The sequence below is a fragment of the Patella vulgata genome, chromosome 8, assembly GCF_932274485.2.
Source record: "Patella vulgata chromosome 8, xgPatVulg1.2, whole genome shotgun sequence".
Taxonomy (NCBI): domain Eukaryota; kingdom Metazoa; phylum Mollusca; class Gastropoda; family Patellidae; genus Patella; species Patella vulgata.
Window position 1 is genome coordinate 50,627,056 of NC_065886.2, and position 26,835 is coordinate 50,653,890.

Consider the following 26,835-nt stretch of genomic DNA (forward strand, 5'->3'; position numbering starts at 1 on the left):
ACGGACATACGCCATACAGTGTGCTATGAGGGAAATTTTGCCCGGGCAGGGGCACTATCGCCTACTCTTATATCGAATTCCAACTGCCAAGGGATCTTTTACGTGCATTCCAATGTATACACAGAACCTCGGTTTTTCGTCTCATCCGAAGGATTAGACAGATGTCCTTGTCAGGCAATCCGTCCTGCATCACTGACAAGGGGGAACCACGCCGGAAAATCTGGATGAACTTTCTCGGCCAATGCAGGGATCGAACACCGGACCTCCAGGCTAGCGAGCCAGCGTCTTAGCCACTTAGCCACGTGATCCCCAGCATTTGAAGAAGTCACAAATTGTTGTAACTAGGGTCTACATCGCCCTTTATTGCTTTCTACTTAAAACATACTTTAAGCATATAAAATACAGCCTGTCACTGGACACAGAACCCCAACTGATCTACAGTAAATATTACCACTGTTTGCACAGAAGGTTCAAAATCAGCCCTCTTCACAAGTTTAATTCCACATCTTCGAAGGAAATTAATTAATAACCCAGATAACACAAAATGGCAATACCTGTTCTACGTTAGATCTACAACTTTATTATCTTGACACATTCTAATACATTCTAATACAGTATTGGTGGAAGACATGTTGTTCCTGTCTATACTACTGTTTCATAAATTTGCCTATTACGGAGAGAGAGAGAGAGAGATTGGGTTTAACGTCCACTTGACACAAACTAGCTCATTTTTATTTCAACGTACAACCAGGGATTCGAAACCACGCCAGTTGACTCAATGACAGGCCTTATGATACAGCGTGCACGTGATAACCATTCAGCCATCCACCCCCCCTATATATAGAGAGAGGAATGGAGTTAAACATCCACTCGTTACAAACTAGGTCATTTCGGGACTAAGAAATGGCTCAATTTTATTTCAATAATTCGCAGTGGGAGGAAACCAGAGAAAACCCACAAGGTTGGACAGGCAAACCTACTCCTTGTCACGTAAAAATGGGGAATCGAATCCACACCAGGAAATGGTAGTAGATATTTAGGAAAGGAGTATATTTATTTATTTTGTAATCTGTAATTAACCCTCGACTGTCGGTAATATAGAATAAGACTCGACTGTCGGTAATATAGAATAAGACTCGACTGTCGGTAATATAGAATAAGACTCGACTGTCGGTAATATAGAATAAGACTTGACTTGGGGAGTGGGATGCTTTGTATTAGTTCAAAATCATCCTAATAGGTCTAGCGCCTCATCCTAAATTTAAGTCAGTCAATTTTGTGCAAAATATGTTTATTAGCCAGAAATATTTTTCAACTAATATGACAATATTTATTTTTTTCTCAACCTACAATTAATTGACTGACCTTTAAAATTATCCATCTGGGGTCCGTTTCACAAAATTCTAACTAAGATAAAATCCAAATTTTAGTAATTTGATTGGATAATATTCGATTGAGTTTAGTGCTTAGCCAATCAAAATTGAAGTATCTACTAAAACTTGGATTTCATCTTTAGTTAAGATTTCGAGAAACAGCGCCCAGGTTAATCCAAGGCAAACACGAAGACCCTGCTTTGCTCCATTGAAAGATACAGTTTGTAATTAAATATAATATCGAAGAGCAACGAATCGAAAGGATATTATATTCTCATATAGGCTCTATAGAACTGGATACAAAAACATGCTCATTTTTAACTACCAGTAAAATATGCCATACAATATTTCATGTGACCTCCATTGAACAGAGTACTCTTAAAAACAAGAATTTAATGGGAGCAAGAAATTAATGCCACCTTAGGCACTGGTCAAATATAACACCCCTCAAAAGAATACAGTAATCAACGATGATTTAATAAATGATACATACAGTCGCTGCAAATATAACAATGTTGTCACAATCAGGTAACTTAATTTCGACAAAAGTAGGGTATGACAGAAATTTCATTACGCATTTACGTTCACTACCTTCAGGCAGCATCAATTTCATGACCCAATAGCATTATGACACGTGGATTTAGTAACACATTGAATTTCATGAAACAATAACATCCATCACACATTAATTTCGTAACACATTGAATAGCATGACACATTAATTTCTTGTATTTTAGAGAATCCAAATTATTAATTAAATACAAAACAAAAGTTGAAATAATGATATCAGTTTTATGTATCTATATTAATGTATATAATATCTTATGATAGCTTGGTGCTATAGTTAAACCAACTATTTATATAGGTAACATATATATATATTATAACACATACACTTATACAGGTAGAAAAATAGCCCAAGGAAAAAAGATAATAGTTTATAAATATGATACTCTATATATTTACAAATTTATATATTTATTTATTTATAATATACTACATAATATAATTTCTCTAATAATGTACAAAAATAAATAAAACCAATTAAATAGTTAAACAAGGTGATAGATGGACGGAACCCAGACAAAATTAAAGGCAGGGACTTGAAGAGGTAGAAACAATCATTTTACTTTATAATGGAATTAATTTATTTGGTAGGCTAATATCTTCACATTCTTCGTTCAGTAAAAATGCCAATAATTATTTTTAAAAGAAATTGTGAAATTTGAAGTCACAATTTTTAATTTTTGTTTCGACTACATGTTCATATTTTGTACTTTAATAAATGCCTCTACAGTGTACACTCTTTTTCAAATCTACGAACAAAACTGCTCACTTGTAAACATTTAAAAAAAACAAGGGATTACATATGAATTACCTACATAAATGTTGTACATATTTGGATGAAGATGAGCACCTAATTCATGTTGTTTCAAATCTCGAATAAATTGTGATTATATGTATAGTGGTTATTATTTTAATAAAATATAATGGTTTCTTGCGATCGTCAAGTTCCTGAATACCTTTATTCAATACTTAATACATGATCATAGGACTGTATCTATCACAGATATAACATAAATATATAAAAACAAAGTACTGGAATATCTTTCGTATGATGCATAAAATATGGTCCAATTAAAGGCACACTACACATTTCTTTGGTGTCATATTGAAATAAATTTTGATCTATATGTTTAAATTGTTTCGTGAAAAATGCTATGTGTTTTTAGAATTAAAAAGAAAAAAGACATTGAAAGAAATTCATACTACAGGATCTTAAGTCATGTTAAAACAACAGACATTATTGGTACTTTATTTTCAATTTTATTGCTTAATTCATTCAAGGATAATATTCTCAAATAGAGTTAATAAATTTTACCGTAATAAGTGAAAATGCTGAAACGGTTATAATACGGTTATGAAATATATTCCAAACTTTGAACAGTCCCACAGATCAGATGGAATGGTATAATAATAATAGGCAGATCAATATCACAGTACGTCTTTCAACGATGTTTGATCATCATCATCTAATGTAAAACTTCTCTCTGGTGAAATACGACGATTGGTTTTACTGTAATAAGATGTTTCTACAGACTGGTACCTACTGAAATAACAAAATAATTTGTTTTAATTTTTTAAAGGGGCATTATGTGAGATTAGATAAAGAGTTGGCAGTTCTTGCTATAAAATTGAAAATAATAGATAACGTAAATAGAATATGCTAAAAATTTCAGTCAAATTGCTCCACTCTAAACTGAGGTATTAGCGATTGAATATTAGGCCTAGCCTCAATCATCATTACTAAAGTCGGTATGATAAAGTCTCGATTATCCATTTTTACATTTAATTATTTTTTTAAAAAATGTATTCCAATCCAGTAAATATCGCAGACTAGTGATGGCATCGAGAGTTGATTATGATCTGGATAAGTAAATTAATGTCTAATTAATAGTTTAGATAACATTCAGGCCTAAGGAAAGATCTACAATAGACAGATTTAGCTCTTGCATAATGTATGTTCATCAGTGCTACAACTGTTACATGTATGTAAACTATATTATATCAGCCATAATAGTATTGAAAACTGAAGCAAATCAAATATACCATAGTAACAGATACCAAGGGGTTCTTAATAATAATATGCACACCCAGTGCTTCTTTTATATGCACACCAAGGTTTTCTTTTACATGCGCACAAAGGATTTCTTTTACATGTGCACCAAGGTTTCTTTTAACATGTGCACAAAGGGGTTCTTTTACATGCACACAAAGAGGCTCTTTTACATGTGCATGTGCACAAGGAGGCTCTTTTATATGTGCACAAAGGTTTTCTTTACACACACACACAAAGGGATTCTTTTACATACACCCAAAGGGATTCTTTTACATGTGCACAAAGGGGTTCTTGTACATGTGCATCAAGAGGGGTTTTTTTTCGTGCGTGCCAATGAGTACACTTGCGGACCTTGGTTTTCCATCTCATTCAAAAGACTAGTCTCACTTTCCTTACCAGGTCTGGACATTTTACCCCTGACAAATGGCAACCAGATTTGAAAAATATAAAAATCTAATCTATGTAAGTTGTGTTACATACCTTGACGTTGTTCCTGGACTACGTGATCTAGATCTAGATCGTGTTATAGAAGGACTATATGATCTGTTTATATTAGTAGTAGAAGAATGACTAACAGGAACAGATGAAGCTCGTGGTACATGTGTGGAACCAATGGTACCAGAATAGTCCTGAGATAGAGCGGAAGTATTCAGATCTCTATTTAAACCACTTCGTCTTAATTCTGATGATGCTCTCTCCCTGAAACAATGAAATATTCATTTAAAATCCAGAAAGAAATTCAAATATTTTAATTTCAATATAAAATTACTATTTAAAAATACATTATGCAAGAGGTTAATCTGCCTATTGCAGGTCTGTCTTTAGGCCTGAAATGTTATCTAAATTATTAATTAGACATTAATTAACTTATCCAGACCATAATCAACTCTCGATGCCATCCTAGCCTGCGATATTTAATGGATTTGAATACATTTTGTGATGGATGATTTAACGTCAAAACAGATAATCGTGACTTTATTATGATGATCGAGGCTAGGCCTAAAATTCAATCGCTATAATCTCGGGTCAGAGTGAAGCAATTTGACTAAAATTTTCAGCATATTCTCTTTACGTTATCCATTTTTTTTACTTATTATAGCGATAACTGTCAGCTCTTTATCTAATCTCCCATAATCCCCCTAAAATGCTGTCATTCTTACAGGAAAAGATTGAAGGAGATTGACCTAACCTTATCTGACCTCTCATTTAGCCAATGAAGATGTGCTTTGTCTTGAGGAAAGATGGTATGGAAATGGAGAGACCTCCTTGTTGTGTAGGAATTGACATATAATGTGTTTGTAACATTTAATTAAAAATAAGTAAAGTCGTAATACCTTTCGAAACGTTCATTAGTCAGCTGTCTTCTCAGTCTTTCTACATCACCCTCTAACTCAACATTTCTAGTTCTAAGGGAGGCAACCTCTCTACTCTGACTTTGCCTGAAATGAAACAAATGAGAAAATAAATTTATAAGATTTAATCTTTTTTAGAAGAAACCTGTCTAGTGACAAAGAAACTATACGACAGATTTAGTCAAATTTACAAAAGTGCAGAAATATCTTTGTAAGAGAAACAGGAATTTGAATTAGGGTTTTTGTAACTGAAGAACTAAAATTTCAAATAAAATATTTCTCGACATAAACTAGGTCATTTCGGGACTAACATATGGTTTAATTTTATTTCATTAATTTGCTTGCCCGTAGGGGTCTTTAGCAGTGGGAGGAAACCGGAGGACCCGGAGATTTCTAGGAAGAATTCAACTTACATCTTGCTGTCATTTAGAGCTAGTCGATCTTTCAACATTTGATTCTCTGCTTTATTTTCCTGAGATGAGAGTTGAGAAGCAAATTCTTTTTCTCTATTATTTTGTAGAACCTCTTCTAGACCTTTTAATGAATTTCTTTCAGCTTCGAGTTGACTTTTTAATAAATCAGCCTCTTGTTGTAGGTCTTCTATCATTTGTTGTAACTAGAAATTACAAATAAAGTATAGACAGAGATTAAATAAATCACAGGTAATGGACCTATATATAACAGTGTTGAACAATATTTTGAACAATATTTTTTTCTCAAAATAATAAAATCAAACGCAATTGCCAAGAATCAAAATCCAGATTCAGTTCACAAACAAACAAAAATCCAAACCAATTTCACTGAAGACTGACCCATTTTGATTCTGAAGAATCAACATGACTAGGAATATTTGCGGATTCATGTATCTAGATTTAGATTTTAAAATCTTTGGAAACAAACAGAGAGAAAGAGTTAAGGTTTAACGTCCACTCGACACAAATCAGGTCACTTCGGGACTAACATATGGTTCAATTTTATCTTAATAATTCGCTAGCGCGTAGGGGTCTTTAGCAGTGGGAGAAAACCAGAGGACCCTACCTATTGTCAAGTACAACCGGGGAAGATTCTGAATTTAGAACGTTGTGATCAAAAATCCCTCTATTTCTGGACCAGTCCTAACCAAGTATTGTCAAGAAATATCATATGATGTTGTATGTAATTTTACCTGTTCTTTATCTAAGTTAGAAGCCGTTAATTGTCTTTGAAGTGTTTCTTTACTGCCCTCTAATCTACTACATAGTTCTCTAACAGCTGTCATATCAGCAAATAAATTCTGTTTATCTTCTTCTGTCTGACGTAGATTTTCTTCTAGATTGGCTACGGATCTCGTCAGATTTGAAACTTGTATTTCATACGCTTGTTGAGCATGTAGATGCTGTTAACAAAAAATTACAATGCATGAATATTGAATTATGTTGAAACCAATAAAAAGAGAGATAGAGAAATGGGGTTTAACATTCACTCGACACAAACTAGGTCATTTCGTGACTAACATATGGTTCAATTTTATTTCAATAATTCTCTTGCATGTAGGGGTCTTTAGCTGCAATAGCAGTAGGAGGAAACCACGTACAACCGGGGAATCAAAACCACGCCTGTTGACTCATTGACAGACCTTGTTTTTCCAGGATTTTCCAGTACTGGAAATTACATTTTCATTTTTCCAGAATTTTCAAGGAGTTTCAAGGAGTGTGTGAACCTTGAATAACCTTCACCTTGACTACATGAAAGATTTATGAATGAAATAAATATCACTTGAAAGAAATATCGAGATCAAAATAACAAACCTCTTGTATTTCTCTTTCCATATTATCTACTTTATCGCGTAGACGACGTAATTCCGAATCTTTAGTCATTATCTCTAAACGTAGATTAGAACCTTCACTTTCTAGTTGATGACTTGTAGTTTGATACTGCTCAGCCTCCATAGATAATTTACGATACTGATCTAATAAGTCAGATCGTTCTTGTTCCTGTATACAGAATAAAAGGTTTATATTGATTACATACTGCCATCTTTCTTCACAAAGGGTATTTTTTTTAATACTTGGACGTATTTAATAACATACTGATAACAACATTTTTCACATTGAAAAAGTACATATTTTACATTGAAATAAAATGAAATGGGATATAATGTCCTACTGTTCTGCTCTGAATTGGGCTAATGAAGATGAGCATACGCCATACAGAGTGCTATGAGGGAAATTTTGCCCGGGCAGCAACACTATACTATACTCTTCCAACTGCCAAGGGATCTTTTACATGCACACCAATGTGTACACAGGACCTTGATTTTTCATCCCAGCTGTCCTTGTCAGGCCCTCCATCTTGCATCGCTGACAAGGGGAAGTCACGTCGGAAAATCCTGATGAACTTTCTAGGCCAATGCATGGATCGAACACGCGACCTCCAGGCTAGCAAGCCAGGGTCTTACACACTTAGCCACCGTGGCTCCCCATATTTTAGACTATTTAGATGCATGTGAATGATCTGTCGTGCTGTACCTGTAAGCTAAAGAATAATCTAAAGATTCTCTTCGTACAAACTCACCTTAGCAGCTAATATATCTTCAATACGTTTAACTTCTAATATATATTGTTGTATTTGTATTTTAAGATTCTCCCGATCTTCTAATGTATCTTGTAATTCTTGATTTAATTTCTGTGAAAAGGATGTATATATAATTCATTAAATGTCTAGACAGATATTTATACTTGTTCAAGGCAAACTTATTGAACTCTGATTAATCTGATTGCCTTCTATTAGTTCTAGTTCATTTAGGGAAAGAGAAATAGGGTCTAACGTCAACTTGACACAAACTAGGTCATTTTGGCACTAACATATGGTTCAATTTTATTTCAATAATTCATTTGCGCATAGGGGTCTTTAGCAGTGGAAGTAAACAGGAGGACCTAGAGGCGACCCTACTCCTTGTCATCGAAACAACGCCAGTTGACTCAATAACAGACCTTATGATACAGCACACAGGTGCTAACCATTCGGCTATCCAATCCCCATTTCATTTAGAGCTAATATATTTAAATTTCAAAGTTGGCATATAAAATCTTTGACATACCTGATTTTCTTTAGTCATGACCCCCAGATCATCTTGTAATCTACGATTTTCTCTGATAGCAACGTCTTTACTACGTGATGTTTCCGTTAAATCTTCACCTGTACTGTCTAATTGTCGTCTCATACTCTTTAATTCACGATCTTTCATATTTAAACTATCATTAGCATGTCTGTAATAAAAATACAAATATAAACTATCATTAGCATGTCTGTAATAAAAATACAAATATAAGTCATACAAAATAATATTGTAAAACCAGACATTAAAGGAGCTAAATCGCTAATATTTGGCAACTAGAAATTGAGACAAATGCGTCACAATGCATATAATAATGTATTATGAATGTATATAAATTGATTTACATTCAATTGTTTCTGTTTTTACTGTAATTTCTAATCAGTTATGTTCGATGAAATATGCCAGAAGTTTCAATCAAATGACAATCCCTAGCATCTAGTTATTCCAGTCTACACTGATAGTATTTATTGCACATGTTCTCCACATAAGAATACGGCGTCACCGTTCGACATGACTTGTGGAATATGTCTAGCCTAGTTATTCAAGTCCCTTGTTACAAATGGCACTGAAATGCATTATGGTACATGATTCGTGTACCAATCGTAAAATGTTTATTTTGTCTTAAATATTGGATATCAGAAACCCATCTTTTCCCGGTAAGATCACAACATTAATGTTGATTTAAATTGAAAAATAATTTGTGTTTTCAATGTGGAAGACTTTGGATGATATTGATTTTATGTTAGATATGCTATTTCATTCTTGAAATTACAAATTACTACTCAATGACAATGGTCATTTTAAATTAAAAAAAAAATCTCCTTACTCTAACTGGGCTTCTATCTCACTGACTCTAATCTTCAGATCACTCAAGAATCTATCCTGTAAAAATAATTACAATATACTTTACATATAACCTGTAGAACAGAATACAGCAGAAAATATTCATCTACATCACAACAAACAGTTTTCAGAATTTGTTTTGTTATAGTGGAACACACTGACTCGTGAATGGCAACTATTACTACAACTCAGGTATCATGTAGTTGTGCTGTTTTATCAGGAGTCTCTGTATTTAAAGTTTACTTTTTGGAAAATTGTTGAAATTCCTCGAGAATTATCAAAAACTACTTGGTTCCTACTGTCCCATAGTTTAAAATGGTCTGTTTAGATTAGATAATGGTTGTTGGATTTACAACTGTTTCTTTTCCCAAAAGATGTTGAGTAATTAACATATTTTCATATATATGGGAGGGCAGGTGGATTCTGAGCTATAATCATATGTCCCTTAATAAATTCTATTCTTTATATTCCAAAATACTAGCCAGTTTTCATTGTCAAACACAACTCGAGTCAAACGGAAATAAAACTGCCCTGGGAATCAGTTATAACTTGTATTTACCTTATCATGTAATTCGTTATTTAACTGTGCTATTTTTTCTGTTTTTTCATCAACTGTCATTTGAAGTGAGTCTTTTTCTCTGTCCATAGAACCCAGTGTATTTCGTAGTTGATTAGTTTCATCTTTAGTGATGGTATACGAACGTGTTACTTCTGTTAATCTTTCTTCAAGATTGACAATCCGTTCTTCTTGGGATTGAAGTTCAGATTCTCTGCGATTTAGTCGTCTCTGGGTTTCCTCCAAAGATTTTTCAGCTTCTTCAGCCAGCATTCTTTAAGTAAAGAAAATAAACTTAAAATTTTGTTTGAATATGGGAAAAATATGAACTCAGTAGTAAAAAACAACTAGCCAAAACATTAGGCAGTTTTTATCAACTAAATATAATATACTGTTTGTTACTTACTTCATTTGGTTTGACGATGATTTATTTTTGGAAGCACTGTCAGAAGCCTCATTTAATCTAAATGTTGTATTCTTCAATTGTTCATCTAGATTTCGGATATCATCTTTTAGTGTATTCATTCTAGCAGCTAATTCATTACGTTCAGCTTCAACCTAAAAATAAGTAGATATTTTTCATTACAAACCAAGGTTACAATCAAGTTCAGGACTGTTGTGGAACAGTTTTTTAGTCTCAAAATGTCAATTTGTACAATTTGACAAGATACAAACACTGTTATTTCTTCATAAATATTTACTAAATTAAACATATATTTCTATTTTATTTTAGTTTTCATATAAACAAAGCTATAAATGTTACCGTATGAAGAGTTGATTCTAGATCTTCTACTTTCTGTTCTAGTTTAGCTCTATCAGATAATGATGTCTCAGTGGCAATCTGAAGTAAAACAATAAATACATTTTAATATATTACCCTCATGGTCCCTAGATTCATTCACTTCATTATTTCTTACTTACAAGGTCTGTGTGTTGTGTGTGAGTTTCTCTTCCCTGTTTCTATCTGGTTACATGTTTTTTGTAAACAGAGAGAGAGAGAAATGGGGTTTAACATCTACTCGACACATACTAGGTCATTTCGGGACAAACATAATATGGTTCAATTTTATTTCAATAACTCGCTTGCATGTAGGGGTCTTTAGCAGTGGGAGGAAACCGGAGGAGCCCGAGAAAACCCACGAAGTTGGACAGGTAACTCTACTCCTTGTAACGTACAATGACAGTCCTTATGATACAACGTGCACACGCTAAACATTCGGCCAACTTTTTGGTAAAGAGTTTGTTGTTCAAATATATTTAGAAAGTTAACCCTTTGCAGTTCTTAAACAGTAATGCTTCTTGCACAGTCCAAATGAACATATACTGCAGTTTTGTCGATATCTTTGTCTCCTGATACATTTTTTTACTATTAACTATAACATTTTGGAATGTCTTTATTGTATTTGTTAACTGTTCAGGATTGAGGACCTATCAAGGAAATGTAGGCCATGGCGTCGTGTTTTTAGGACTACAACTATTACTATTAAACATCCATTACCTTGAGTCTTTCCCTGAGACTATCTCTATCTGTTACAACTCTTCTTAGATCAGTTATAGCATCATCTCGTTCATTCTCTACCCGACGTAATACAGCCTGCGCAGCTAAAGATGTCTTCTGAGATTTAGGGGAGGCAACCAGTTCTCTACGAACTCTCATTAGTTCATCCTTAGTCTGTAAAATACAATCAATTTTATTCAAATTTAAACTTGTCAGATCTGTTCTATGGTCTACTATACCCCCGTCACACCGAGTTGTGTCCTTACTGCGCTGCTGCGACAGTATGGTTCCCAGATAACACACTAGGTCACCGGCAAACGTGAACACAATGCAAGAGAATGTCCCAAATAATTACAAACTTGAACAAAACTGCATTCTCACAGCTTTCCAGGTCAGATCGCAAAACCTTGGCATTTGTTTTGAACATGCTCAAAACAGACGACATGACTCGGCAATCACTGGTGACCATGAAGACCACAGCACGATATCTGGCGTTTTTATCACGGTAGCAGTGCAGTAAGGACGTCACCACGGTTTGACGGGGGTATTACAAGCCATCCAATGGGATTATAAGTAAATTTATGTTTCATTTTATTTTTTTATATTCTACTACATTGACATCTAACCTATTTTTAGTTTTAAGTCCCAGTCCAATCAAATTGCCTGTATTGATATGCAGATCTGGATTTAGAGTAAGAATATGATTGGCTGGTATAAATACCGTGTATTACTTACCTCTTCATACATGTTGTTAAGCTTGTCTCGTTCAGATGTCAAAACTCTAACATTGGCCTGGATCTTCAAGATAGGTAAATAAATAAATAAATCATTATATCATATATCAGGTGTAACAAGGTATATTATCATTACCTATATCTAATTATACAGGTGTTAAAACAATACATAATTAATATGATTATATCACAGTTAGACAGTTAACTTTATAAATTAAACAGTTTACAAATAGATCAAATAGGTAAATCAATTGTTACACGCAACCAAATAAAACAAAAAATTTAATTCTTACCTCAGACATATGCCTTTCAAATTTATCCAATAAATTCTTTAATTCATCTCTTTCTCTAGTTAATCTTCCTATCTCGGACTCCTCATTTACATTCTACAAATAATATCATAAAAAAACTAGTTAGACAATAAGCTTATTGTAAAAATAAACTCGGCTTTATGGGGAGCCAATACTGATATGGGCACGCTGGTCATAGGCTTCGTATTGCCTGAAAATATTCTAATTTAAAATTCTGATAATTTGAAGAATACTGAATTAATAATTATATGATAATAACCTTGGTAGGAGATGATCGACCCGATCTCTTGGATGATTTAAGACTCTCGTATTCTTTCTTATAATATTCTTTTTCTTCTTCTAAAACTCGTACTATAGTTTCATACTGAGATACAGAAGCTGATGTCTGAAATACAGAATCATAATCATACAACTCCAGTAACAATTATTATCAATCTCATTAAAACACAGATCCTATTTCATTTCGTTTTTTATAGTTCAAAATTTCATTTTACTTGTCTTTACTACACTAGGATCTGGAAGAGTTGTTATATAACCTGCTTTCTGGATGATGTGAGGGATTAGCTAATGAAACTGTCTATTACAGTGAGTTTTTGGCGTGCGATGCATGGAACTGTGGGAATCCTATTACAAAAATCAGCGTTGATTGGTTAATCAAATGTCTGTGCCACTTGAATGACCGCTGACGCGACTTTCCAGTATAACTGTTCAGATCTTCATGTAGTGTAGGCCATCGAACGTATAAAAAAACGAAACAAATAATAGATCTGTATTTGAATCAGATTTAATTATTTTATATTGCAGATATTAGCTTAAAGAGACATCAACACTTGGTAAAAAAAAAAAAAATTTTTGATTTAATTAGACTTGACTAGGTATACTGTTGCATAGATTTTATGCAAAGTCTGACACAATTCTGTTAAGTCATTGCTAAGATGCAGGCATTTTAACTATCAATATATGACTTGTCAAAAAAACTTTTTCAGTGGTTTTCAATAAATTTTTATGAAAGCTTGTTAAAATTACTGTTCTGAACTCTGAGTAGGCGATTACTTTTATTTACAACAATTAGGTAAGTTTTAAAATAAATTTGAGAGAGAGTTGACGATGCCTCTTTAACAAACCTTCTTATGTTTGAATGTTTAAAACACAAAAACAATGCACAGGCCTTTACAAGCAAAGGACTTGCCACATTTTGACTAATATTTCAATAAGAACTCAAACTTTACTGACCTTTCCATCTCTCTTGGAAGGTGATAGATCTCTGGCCGGACTACCAGCTCTAGAAGATGGACGGGAGCGAATAGGACTTTTACCACGTGTTCCAGGTCCATCCGTACGTAAGAGACGTTGTAATGTATCAGCCTGATCCCGATAATAATCACGTTCCTCTTCTATACTATGAATAAACGCATCTAATTTACTCGGTGTTTTACTCTTCTTAGTTGGACCATTCTTCCTCTTTAACCTCTCGATTTCTAAAACTAATTCTTTTTCTGAAAAAAATAGACAAACAATTATGAGGTGATACCACTTGGTAGGTCTTAAATTCCAATTTGTGAGTCTTACGGTAGTTTTCAGGGAGTTTAACGCATATATACCTGAAAAATATTTTATTCTTTGTAGGTTAGTGCTAGGAGTCAAAGTTTCTAATGTTGTAAGGCAGTGAATTCCATAAGAGAGGAGTAGAGAACGAGAAAGATCTTTTTTTTTTAATTTCAAGATTCATTGATGGTTGATACAAAAATTGCGAGTCTATGTTTATTTGGATATTATTCAAAAATATTTGATGAGAGTGATTACGCTTCTTTAAGGCCAAGAATGTGTTCTAAATCTCAACAGTAGTTGGTTTGTTCTAAGATACTGTTCTTTGTTTTTTATTAAAACAGTAATATCTCAACCCATTTAGGGACTGCAGTCAAACAAAATGTTACAATTTTTTACCCCATCCGCTTAAAACAGCTCCATCACTTGAATCTTTTAAAACAAAACTAAAAACTCATCTATTTACCAGTGCATTTCAACTAGAATGGATCGAAATATGTGTGTAAATAGTGACCATAGAATAGAGTATATAGTATGCGCCGAGAGTATGCATTTGTGGCTGGATTGGCCCTTTACAAATATACATTATTATTATTATTACAATCTATCTGTTTGTGATCTGTTTGTGATCTGTTTGAGATCTGTTTCTGATCTGTTTGTGATCTGTTTCTGATCTGTTTGTGATCGTTTTCTGATCTGTTTGAGATCTGTTTGTGATCTGTTTGTGATCTGTTTGTGATCGTTTTCTGATCTGTTTGAGATCTGTTTGTGATACCATAGTAAGTTGTGTAATATTCAATAATATTTACCATTAGAAATAAGTTTATTATTTCTTTGAGTTAAACGTCTCTTCTCTTCCTGTAATTTATCAACTAACATTTCAAGATTGTGACTACTAACATCTGTAGAACCAATTCTAGCCTTTAATTCACTAATTTCCTTCATCATTCTATTTCTCTCCTGAAATAAACAACAATATATAGTCATCAGTAATATCTCATATATAGAGAGAAATGGAGTTTAACATCCACTCAACACAAACTAGATAATTACTCTCCTGGAATATACAATATCCAACAATATTTCATATAGAGACAAATGGGGTTAACATCCACTCAACACAAACTAGATAATTACTCTCCTGGAATATACAATATCCAACAATATTTCATATAGAGACAAATGGGGTTAACATCCACTCGACACAAACTAGATAATTACTCTCCTGGAATATACAATATCCAACAATATTTCATATAGAGACAAATGGGTTTAACATCCACTCGACACAAACTAGGTTGTTTCATAACTAACATATGGTTCAATTTTATTTCAATAATTCGCTTGCGCATAGGGGTCTTTAGCATTGGGAGGAAACTGGAGGACCCGGAGAAAACGCTACTCCTTGTCACGTACAACCTGGGAATCGAAACCACGCCAGTTGACTTAAATACAAATAAAATCTAGTTCTATGGTGAAACTACCATCATCAATTATTGAGCTTTAAGGGGTGGGGCTACCCCTTTCAAAGATTCTGTGACAGATATATGTTTAAAATCCTGCAAATGTGGTGATGTACCTAATTTTTTCATATTATTTTTGAAAAAGATATGTTACCATGGCTGCAATTCTTTTTTAAAGCTAGTTTTCTCTTATTTATTACATTGCCTAACTAATTGAAATTCCATCACTTTAAAAAAAAAAAGTGTTTTAATTTTCTCAGGTAGCCTAATTCCTCAGAATCATCAGAACTATGTTGCCATGATACAGTAATAAATTAATAAAATCAAATAGCTGCGGCAACAAAACCAACTTACAGATTTAAATTGTGAGACTGTCATATCCATGCCTTCTAATTCTATTCTAGATTTCTCTAGCTCATCCTGTATTCAAAATAAACAAATCATATTGGAAGCGATTGGAAATGGCCATGCAAAACAAAATCAATGTAAAAGCAAAAATAAATATTGAATGCTAAGCGATAACTTGATAGCTATTGTACATAGTGCAAACGAAATCAAAAAACATTTTGTGCAATTCATGGTATTGTTCATTTAATGCTGTATTTTATGTGTCCTTCATGAAAATAACTGATCACAAGTGAAATTTTATAAAGCAAACGTGCACACAACAGATAATTTGATCATTTTAATCACAGATCAATAACATGTTCAACTTCAACATGTCTGCAGAGTGACGAAACAAATAAAGGGAAAGACAATAACATCTAGATATATTCAGATTATTCTATGGTATAACTACTGATATTGAGAACAAAATCTCAAGCGTCATCATATCTTTCCTACCTTGGCCTCTTCCATTTCTCTATCAGCAGTTTTAACCACAAACTCTTTGTCCGTCTGCAAGCGTTTAGCCATTCTATCAACATCTTTAAGTTCCAGTTCTAATTCTCTGTTTCTGGCCTGAAGTTTAGCCATCTTAAGATCTGTATCATCTTTAGATATCATTGAATCTTGGTATTTCCTCTCAGCTTCTCTATATTTCTGCTGCAGCATGTCAATCTAAAAACCATAAGGGGAGATAATTCATCATGTTTATTTAAAAAAAATGATTTCTTGGAAAGAGAGAGAGAGAGAGAGAAATGGGGTTAACGTCCATTCAACACAAACCAGGTCATTTCTGGACAAACACATGGTTCAATTTTATTTCAATAATTCGTTTACTTCAATAAGACAACCTTACTCCTTGTCACGTACAACCGGGGAATCGAAACAACACCAGTTGACTCAATATCAGCATTGAGAGATGGGGATGTTGTTACATCTGTGTATGGACCATGTTTAAAGAGTATGTATCCATCGGGCTCTGTTTTTGGTCTTCGAACTTTGACAGCAGGCCAAAAGTGTTCCCCACAAACTTACTATGAAATGACAAGAGTATTCAGTTATTACCTGAATATTAAGATGGTTGATCATTCTTTCATTTGACCGGTTGCGAGCCTCGAGGGCCACAACATTGTTCGGTCGTCCTCCTTCTAACATCTTAGACATTCTGTCTATTTCTGCATCCCTTCCTTCAACCTACAAAAACATAAACAAAATCTTAATTTTATATTAACTAATGTGCACATATGTATCCATAAAACTCAAATATTGTTCAAAGTTAATGATCTGTAATATTTTGGAATGCTATAAATAAAATCTATTATTATTTGATCAAATACTGGTATATCATATGCATTTTTTATAAATAATATCAGAAGATGATGGTCTTTCTCTTAAAAATATCTAAAGAACATTTTCAAATTATAATAAAATAGAATAAAATAAAAGTAGTAAATGGATTTATTAGATGAAACAAACAAATAGAAGTGAATTATAAAGGAACAACTTGTAAAAGGCTAACCAATGGTCAAGGACAATACAGATATTGATTGATAAATATTGATAATGTAAAGAGAATTATGTTTATTCACTTGATTGGCTGATATGATTGGACTTTTGTGTTTTTTAAGGGGAAGTTTAATAGACCGTGGAAGTTTTAATAATAGTTGATTGCTCTCTCTATCTTGTTCTATGTACCAGGTATTATCTTATTTAAAATAGAACGTTGATTATATACTTTCAGAAACAATTCACAATAATAAAATACAGGAATAAAGAAATACACAAAATCAGTTAAATAACATGCAAAGCATAATATAATACTAAAATATTTTTGATTAAAAAAAAAATTGATCGATTACCCTATTGTGAGAACAAGAATTTATTAAATATTAATATAGTATAAACAACTGAATGATCTTCACCATTGTGTTTCTACCTAACAAATCAATAAATATATTGGTCAGTCTTTTATTTTATCTGTTATCAAAAACATGTAGTAACACACATTATTGATATGTGAGCAGAGAGAAATTGACATTGCCATCAATCACTAATAGACGTCATGCGTTTTATTAATAAACTGAGAAATTGCTGTTCATTGATAATTAATTAAGGAACTGAGTGATGAATTATGGAAGAGTTTTGGAAGGATGATTTTCAATAGAATGATGAAGAAGAAAGAGAGTTGTTAGATCTATTACAAATGGTGGAGAGTTTTTAATGACCAGGAGATGTTAAACATATTGATAATAATCATATAATCAATATTAATAATTGATTCATTGATCAAACAATAGCGGTGATATCAAAGGTATTTATCACTACATCTAATGACAGCATCAGCAGTGACATATCTTCATATAATGAAGTATTCTGCAATGTATTTGCCTTTGACCCTTTAAGTACCGTAGCCTACTCAAAAAACTGCAAACCTAGTAAAATCACTAAAGCTGATTTCAAAGAGCATAATGCCATAATACATATTTACAGGCACTAAACATGTTTACAAGCTATTACAGAACTAAAATATTTATGGTTATTTTGCATGATATATAAAATGCAGGTGGGTTATTTTTTATTTCAATTTTAGAAGCATAAGTTACAAACACCAATGATGACATTATGGCCTCCATTCACACCACAGTCTCAGTTTAATGCAAATTTTGAAGCTAAATTTAACTAGCAAGCAGGTCATCTTAACATTTGAATGTCTTTATACAACCCACTATATATATATTCTTACAGTCACTATTACTATCATCTCTCGTGATGTTAACCAATGTTTAATTTCAGTTATTGGATGGTTGGTTTGGTACCTAATAGATATATAGCATTAGTCTAAAGATTACAAACTGACAACTAGAATCGTTACTGTGGAATGTATTTGATCCAGAATTTTTGTTAGGCGGTCCTTTTGCAATAAAGTATTAACATAATTAAAATATCAGAGTATTTTTCAAACAATAAAATATTCTGTATTAGCTACTCCAATGGGAAATATAAATAGTGTAAATGAACTGTTTAATAATAAAAAAATTCAATCATATAATTATTTGACAATATTATACGCTGAGAAAATATATCACTAATTAATGGAATTGAACAAAGTGAATGTTTTGATTTATGTCTTTGTTATTTGTGATCCTTTCATAGCTTAGTTCTCACCTTTACTTTTGACTTGTTCAATAAACAAATAGTAATAAATGTTATTTTAATACAGATAATAAAATCCGATATCATTTTAAAAACATTAAGAAGAGAATTACCTATCTATAGAGTAGGTGTATATTGTGAAGAATTCAGAAACTTGTGACACCTGTGCTCTATTTCCTTGCCCAGTTAACATTACTCGTGTGTCTTGTGTGTTAATATATAAGAGATCAGGTAAAATACTGTTTCTATTGTATAACAACAATATGCTTATACTAACCAATCATAATAAAACACAATAGCCGTGTATATGGAGTGTGAAATGGCATTCAGAGGGTCGATAGAGCTACACTTTAGCCATAATCTTCTAAAGACCTTCCATTGACAGCTGACCCCCACCCATGCACAAAATCACTATTGTTGTCCAGTAAATCTCTTAAGAACCATGCTAATACAGTCAGCCATCTTAAAACAGACTACTACTAATCTCACACGACAATATTGTACATTCCATATTAAGAACTAAATACAGTGGTCTATAGGATTAAAATGATTTTAATCATAAAGTGGCAAAATTCTCTTAAATCTCTTCTACTTGTTATGTTACAGTAATTTTTTTTTGATTGGGTATGCTAAATTATTCTCAATATACACAATTAAATTGTTAACACCTTGCTGCCTAACTCATGGAAATAAATCATCAGATCAACTCAATTCAATACCTTACTGAACCTAAATCAAAGAATCTTATAGCTCCTTTAATATCCATGAATAAAAGAAAAATAAACGGAACTTTGTATAATAATAAGTAAACTATTTCTTACCTCCTTATAGTTTTACCTTATATCAAGATGGCTATATGGAAACAAGTCTTAACATATCACCTGTTTTTAACAGGTAAGTCTATTAGTAGGTAATTGTTTGTCATACACTTCACTTATTACATACATGTCAAACTGATTAAGCTTAAACATAGCTTTAATTTATCTTAAAGGCCATAGCACCATTCAATCTGCTTTAAAGGCCACACAAAGGAAATTTTTCAACATTTATTTAATGTCACAAGAGAAATCTCTTACTAAAACTAATAATTCCACTGACCTGAAACCTAGCTGTAATTTGTATTAAACTTTTAAGTTAAAGGCCCCACCATAGATAAATTGACATTCCCAAAATAAATCAATTTCAACAGCTAACAATCTATATAGAATTTATCTAGTTCTATGAGACTAAGTCTTATTTGATTCATTCGGGATTTTAAATATTTTTTAAATCAATAAGTGAATAACACAAAAGGTTTAATTAGAATTTTATGAGAAATAAATAAGCTTTTATAAATACTATAGACCTTTATCTTATATAATCACTACTATGTTTTAATTATCTTTAGTCTGATTTCTATTCTAATCTATTGGTCATTCAAGTATCATTCAATTAAACATACATTATGGGAGATTCGATAACAAGTTGGCAGTTCTCACTATAATAGTTAAAAACTAGATAATGTAAAGGAAATATGCTAAAAATTTCAGTCACTTTGCTTCACTTTAAGCCGAGAAAGCCTTATTTTAAAAATCACTGTAGCCTTGATTGTCATTGTTAGGACATCCATTTTTGCGTTTAATCATCAGATCGGATTCAAATCCAAAGAAAATCGGACACATAACATGGCATCGAGAGTTAATTATGGTCTTTTCGTGTTAATAAATGTCTAATTAATAGTTTATATAACATTTCAGGCCTAAAGAAAGACCTGCAATAGACATTTTTAGCTCTTGTATAATGTATGTTTAAATGAGTCACGATCATTGGAAGTATGACAAATTATCAGAATAGCAGGATTCTAAGTTGATCTAAAATGTCAGACACAACAAATTATGAGCATAATCTAACAGACTTAAAATTGATTTGTTCATTTGACATTTTTTACAAATTCTGATCCTGTGCCAAATTTTGGAGACAAGTTTTACTATATAACTATTATAGGAGGAATACACGCAGTGTTGGGTTCAGACATGAATGAAGTAAGGTGTACTTTGCCAAAGTCAATATCAGCACTCAATATTTATTTTTAATAAGTTGGGTGGCTTTGTATGCGAGTTAAAGAGATAAGGCCCTGTGAACATCGTAAATATATTACAATCTCACATATTGAAAACTTATATATGTTTTCACTTTGAATTAGTAGCGATATTTCTCTTGACAATTAGTTCTAAAATTCAATTTAATCAAGTCATTCACCTTGTTCAATCAAATGTTGTTCAATTGGCTGTCAATCAAATCGTTGGTTATTTATATTATGAACGAGCTAGATATATATAACGCCAGTGAGATCAAAGATTTAACAAATATAATTACATCTATTACATACATAGCTTTAGAGATGCATTATGTAAGATTTAATAAAGAGTTGGCTGTTCTTGCTATAATAGGTCTAAAATAGATAATACAAAATGAATATACTGAAAATTTCATTCAAATTACTTTATTCTGAGCGATTTTATCACTGTTTGAAGTTTTGACTTAGATTGTTTATAATCGCAGCAACATTACTCGATAATCGAGACTCAGCCTCGCTTCTCCATTATTAAATTAAATCATTAAATGGCAATAGTATTTCAATCTGTTTACATCTCCGCCATCCAATGAGCTAAAGAGTTGATTATAGGCTTGTCATGTGAATAAATGTCTAAAGAATAATTTATATATCATTCGAAACGAAAATAAAACCCTGTAAACGGTTCATATAGCTCTTACATAATACACCTTTAAATAAACATTTGTTCAAAATAAGATATTATGTTTGTCAAAATTAGAAATTTGAAACAAAAGGAATTTGAACCCTTGTGATATAACTTATATTTAAGAGAAGAAAATGTTATTTTATTTATGAGAATCAGAAATTATAGAATGACTACTGAAGATGATGTCATATTAAAACTATTGATATTTCTAACTGGAAGACAGGTCATATTTGTCACCCTAGCATTGCTCCAGTTGCAATGATCTCAGAAATCAATATATTATATCATGATCATATAGATCTGACTGTCCTTGTATAGATCATGGTATTGATACAATGAATCAGTCTGTTCATCACTGCATACAGCCATTACACATATCTACACACAATTGTATTATGGTGACCAAAAATATCCAACAATAAAAAAAAAAACACTTACATGAGCTTTAACTTTAGGCTTATATTCCTTTATAGTTTGCGATCCTCGAGCAATCTTATACATGTTTACTGAAACTACTACACACCGGCTGAACTGGTGACAGCAGCAGACAGCAAAGTCTACCACCACAAATAAATGTCCTACTATTATTCCAAACTACCATACGATTTCCACTACTACTACTACTACTAGGCTAGAATCAATGATGTTGTCTCCATACAGTAGCAGAACTAGTTTGTGTGATCAACCCAGTCTGCATGTAATATAAGGCATTCCATTTGTGATGGCAATGAACACAAACAATTTGACATGATCACAATACGATTAAAGAACAGCCGTAACTAGACCAGGCATTAGGTAAATCTGACTAATCAAACTTTAACTAACAATGGATTTACAATTAATTATACTAGTAACCTTAATCTTATCAGCAATTAGTAGGTGATCGGTATAAATAGTATGTAATTACCAGACATTAATTAGTGATAGGATTACGTGAGATGTTGATAGTAACCTTTAGGCTAATCTGTTTAATCAGCCTACAGTTTAGTTAAACAAATAAATCTCAGATATGACATGCAATCAACTCTTTGATTCATACTGTTTTAATAGGACACCATGAGATAACAAGCATAGACCCATCCATTTTATTTCTCCTCTGTTTGCAATATCAATAAAACATTCATATATTTGCATAATGAGTCATAAAAAAATTAGATAGTGATTGGATTTTTCAAAATAATTCATACTAGGAGAGAGATTGGCACCACAAACAATCCAACACACTAAAAGTATTAAAGATACATTACATTATGTAAGATTTAGAAAGAGCTGAATTTTCTTACTATAATAGTTAGAAAATAGATAATGCAAAATAAACATTTTGAAAAATTTCATTCAAATTCCTCTATTGCGTGCAAAGATATTAGCTTTTAAAGGTTTGACACATGTGTGCATTAATGGCATTACTGGTTGTTTGAAGCTAAGCCTCACTTCTCTATTTTTAAATTAATTCAAAATATGGCTGAACTGTTCTAATCTACTTGATATCAGAGATATCCAATGGCATCGACAGTTGACTATGTTCTTGTCAAGTTTAAAATTAATGTCTAATTAAACATGCATTATGCAAGAGCTAAATCTGATTATTGCAAGTCTTAATTTAGGCTTCAGATGTTATAGAAATTATAAATTAGATCTTTATTTAAACAACAAGACCAAAATCAACTCTGTAGACCCACGGATGGCTCGGCTACAGCTCGGATTTAAATAGGATTTCACTAATTGATTAAATCAGATAAGGGGTAACCTGATGAAAATACGTCAGTTAGATCGAGGCTAAATGATAGAGTGTACTTAGTGAGGCCGCTGTAAAGCTTTTCAGTATGCCATTGAAAACTTTACTTGATAATCAAGATATGTAGGTGGAGTTAACGCCTGTCAATCAAACGTTCGGCGAAGGTGAAGACACATTTTGCTACCATTTCTAGGCAAATATTACAACGATGATAACTATGTTCAGAATAAAGTAATTTGACTGAATTTTTCAATATATTCTTCTTTCATCATCTACTTTTGAACTGTTATAGCAAGAATGGCCAACTCTCTATAAATATCTCCCATAATGTATCTTTACTAATTTAGATAACATTTCAGGCGTAAAGAAAGACTTGCAATAGACAAATTTAGCTCTTGCATAATGTATGTTTAAGAGGTCCATGAAACTTCCCAGTCTTCATGTTTTTTGTTGTAAAGAATTAGTTTTATCTTTTCCTCTTACTTCACTTGTTGCAACACTTAGTTAAATATATTAAGGATACTAACAAAACAGAGCCCATATATATATATACTGAATCAAAATTAATAAAAAGCTATAGATTAATTAAGCCATTCCATAAGTATGCTTCTTATATACATAGTTAAAGATAGGAACCCGAAAACAATTAAAAAATATTGAACAAATCATTTATTTGTTATTTTTATATTTTCAATATCTTTGAAGCTTTTGAACATAAATGTTGCTTAAAATTAAAGCCCCAACATGCCAGAATAAAGGTTAAATCAAATCAAAAGAAATAGTACACATTAAAAAATATTTTGGTTCAAAATATAATCAAATCGATCAATTCAAACCAATGGTGTGATAACATTGGTTTCTATTGATTTCACTCAACCATCTGTATGTATGTTAGACAAATAAATAATAATAAATAATTTTGTTCAAATAAACCAGCCCATGCTGCACTAAGTTTTTTTAATACTCAGATGTACTTAATTACATAATAAATCAATTTTCAGTCTATAGAAATTTTTGAACAATCTGACTTGTTGTGTCTTTAAAATAAACAGCGTAACATTAACATTGAACTATTCTACGATACTAGATTACAAGTATACTAACACTAAGTGTATTACATTGTCATACTATACCTGCACATTTTTCTTAACCAGACGACGCTTTGTTGTCACAGTTTTCACCGTTTTTGACATTTTGATAAATCAAGAAGATTATCTCATCCACCTTTTTTTGTGGGAATTTGTTGACAAGATATTTTTTTTAGGGTTTTATAACCAACGTGTTTTAATGAATCAAAAATTCATACTGATTGTACTATCTTACCAATTACTAGAATATTTTGTCTGAAATGTTGAAAAGTAGCCATAGTAAATAAAGTGATTATCTGTACACACAATATGCAATTCTAACTTTTACAAGAAAGTGCAAACTTTTTATAGCTAGTCCAGTTTCATACAGCAAGCTATTTAAATGTTTTCCACAAGACCAGTTTTATTAAAGATACATTAGTTAAGATTTTAACAGACAGACAGCCATTCTTGATATAACAGCTCATAAATAGATGATAAAAAAATAAAATGTTGAAAATTACTTTATTCTGAACGAAGTAATTACTGTTGGAAGTTTGGACTATAAATAGGCATCAACTGTCACCGCACTGTCTCCAAGAATTGCTGATTGTTTGATTGACAGATGATAACTCCTCCCACATTCTCGATTATCAAGTAATTATTCTCAATGTCTAAGGTACCCTCGATTATCAGTCCTTTCATCGGCAGTCTCCGGGAGTGACGTCAGTGATTAAGGATACATGTTAGCTTGGTCAGCCATTTATTGATTTAATTATGAAATGGATGACTGTTTAAATCCAAGCTGTTTCCAAGCCATCATAGGGTCTACAGAGTTGATCTTGGGCTTGTTATGTAAACAAAGGTCTAATTAATAATTTCTGTAACATTTGAAGCCTAAAGAAAGACTTGCAATAGGCATATTTAGCTCTTAACTAATGTATCTTTAAGAAATTTGGACAATATTTTAGAACACTAACAATTCTTTTACATAAATATTACATTTTGCTGCATATCACTGTGAAATACATTTCTAATAGATATACCGATATACAACAATGGTGTGCAGTAATATTGTTATCTAACAAGGTCAGTGTTCTAACTGGTGATTATTCAAGTCCAATATTTTTCTCAATCAAATTTTATTTCAAAGATATTTAATTCCTGCAAGTTGTTACTTTAAATATTTAACACCAAAACATCCAATATCATTGTTTAGGAAGGAATTAAAAATTTATGAATATTTAACGCTTTAGGCAAGATAAAAGATAGACTGACCACAGAGGTCGTTGATATCAAAGTAAATTTTAAATCATGCAACTTAATCAATCATGGTGATTTAAAGCAAATGTTTTTAAAGTGGTAAAATATCTGATCAAACTGCATCTATATAATCTTTAAATTACAATATACCAATTAGGATTAAATACATGTATAATCCAATTAACAGATTATAAATTGATTAAATCATTCTGATTTCACCGTTTTTTTTAAATTAGTGGCATTATCATTTAATTTTAATTCTTAGAAAACTTACATTATGAATTAACAAAGCCTAAGATTTCCATATAATTGTTCAATTCATGGTATGGATATTGATAATGAATGTCCTTTCAATGATAAAACATTCAATAGTGAATATGCACACTTTACTCCTATTCAATTCCATGAATGTAATCTGATCGAATTTATGACCATTTATCAAATACAGAATTATTGGTATCATTTATGATTTTTGTTTCTGTGCATCAAAAACTGTAAACAATGTCACCTACACACACTAATCAATAAATCAATAAATATGTACGAAAATATCAATCAAATCTAATCAGCCGAGGTTTGCTAATTTATCAAAAACACAATTAAAACAATATCAAAATATAAAAGATTAACTTACATATAAAGTATAGATGTTGTATTTATGTAATATTAAGGTTTAAATTACGACAAGAGAAAATGTCTGCCTTCTAACAGGTAATACAACAGGCCAAGACTTGATTGTCAATAGAGCTAACTTAACCTGTCCCACTTGAGCTTCCCGCCCTTTTCTTTACAGACGTCAAATCAATAGTCTTTCACGCTCAAACACGCTTTACTATCAATTACTCTCAACACATGCAAAATTATATACACACAACTTCTCTTATATCCATCTGTTTGAGTCGAAAATTTAAGAAGATTTACATTTAAGTGTTTAAATAAATCACTCAGACTTTATGCTTCGATAAGCACAGAAATAGTTTTGTAGTTCCCCCAAAATTCTATAATATTTATTCATATATATAACAATTTAACTTCAATTTCAAAATTTTTCATTAAAATGTCAAATTGTACAGTAGACAGAAATTACAAATCAAATTAAT

At 31.9% G+C, this 26,835-nt stretch overlaps 1 protein-coding gene across 3 annotated transcripts; it reads right to left on the reverse strand.

Annotated features, from left to right (window-relative positions):
- Positions 1–26,477, reverse strand: LOC126830520 (testis-specific gene 10 protein). Of its 3 annotated transcripts, XM_056103024.1 has the most exons (23): positions 26,370–26,477; positions 24,539–24,748; positions 16,842–16,970; positions 16,236–16,451; positions 15,747–15,812; positions 14,739–14,889; positions 13,618–13,880; positions 12,644–12,769; positions 12,367–12,459; positions 12,075–12,137; positions 11,340–11,513; positions 10,605–10,682; positions 10,248–10,399; positions 9,845–10,115; positions 9,269–9,324; positions 8,425–8,593; positions 7,899–8,009; positions 7,133–7,318; positions 6,511–6,720; positions 5,759–5,961; positions 5,328–5,432; positions 4,474–4,692; positions 1–3,483 (listed from the first exon to the last, which is right to left on the reverse strand). In XM_056103024.1, exons 2-23 carry the CDS (start codon positions 24,596–24,598, stop codon positions 3,369–3,371), a joined length of 3,216 nt encoding a protein of 1,071 aa, XP_055958999.1. In that variant the 5' UTR covers positions 24,599–24,748; positions 26,370–26,477; the 3' UTR covers positions 1–3,368. The 3 variants fall into 3 exon arrangements, with proteins under 3 accessions (XP_055958999.1, XP_050416874.1, XP_055958998.1); XM_050560917.2 differs by lacking the exon at positions 24,539–24,748 and having other exon boundaries at positions 26,370–26,443; XM_056103023.1 differs by lacking the exons at positions 24,539–24,748; positions 26,370–26,477 and adding an exon at positions 22,109–22,126.
- Between the last annotated feature and the right edge of the window lie 358 nt (positions 26,478–26,835).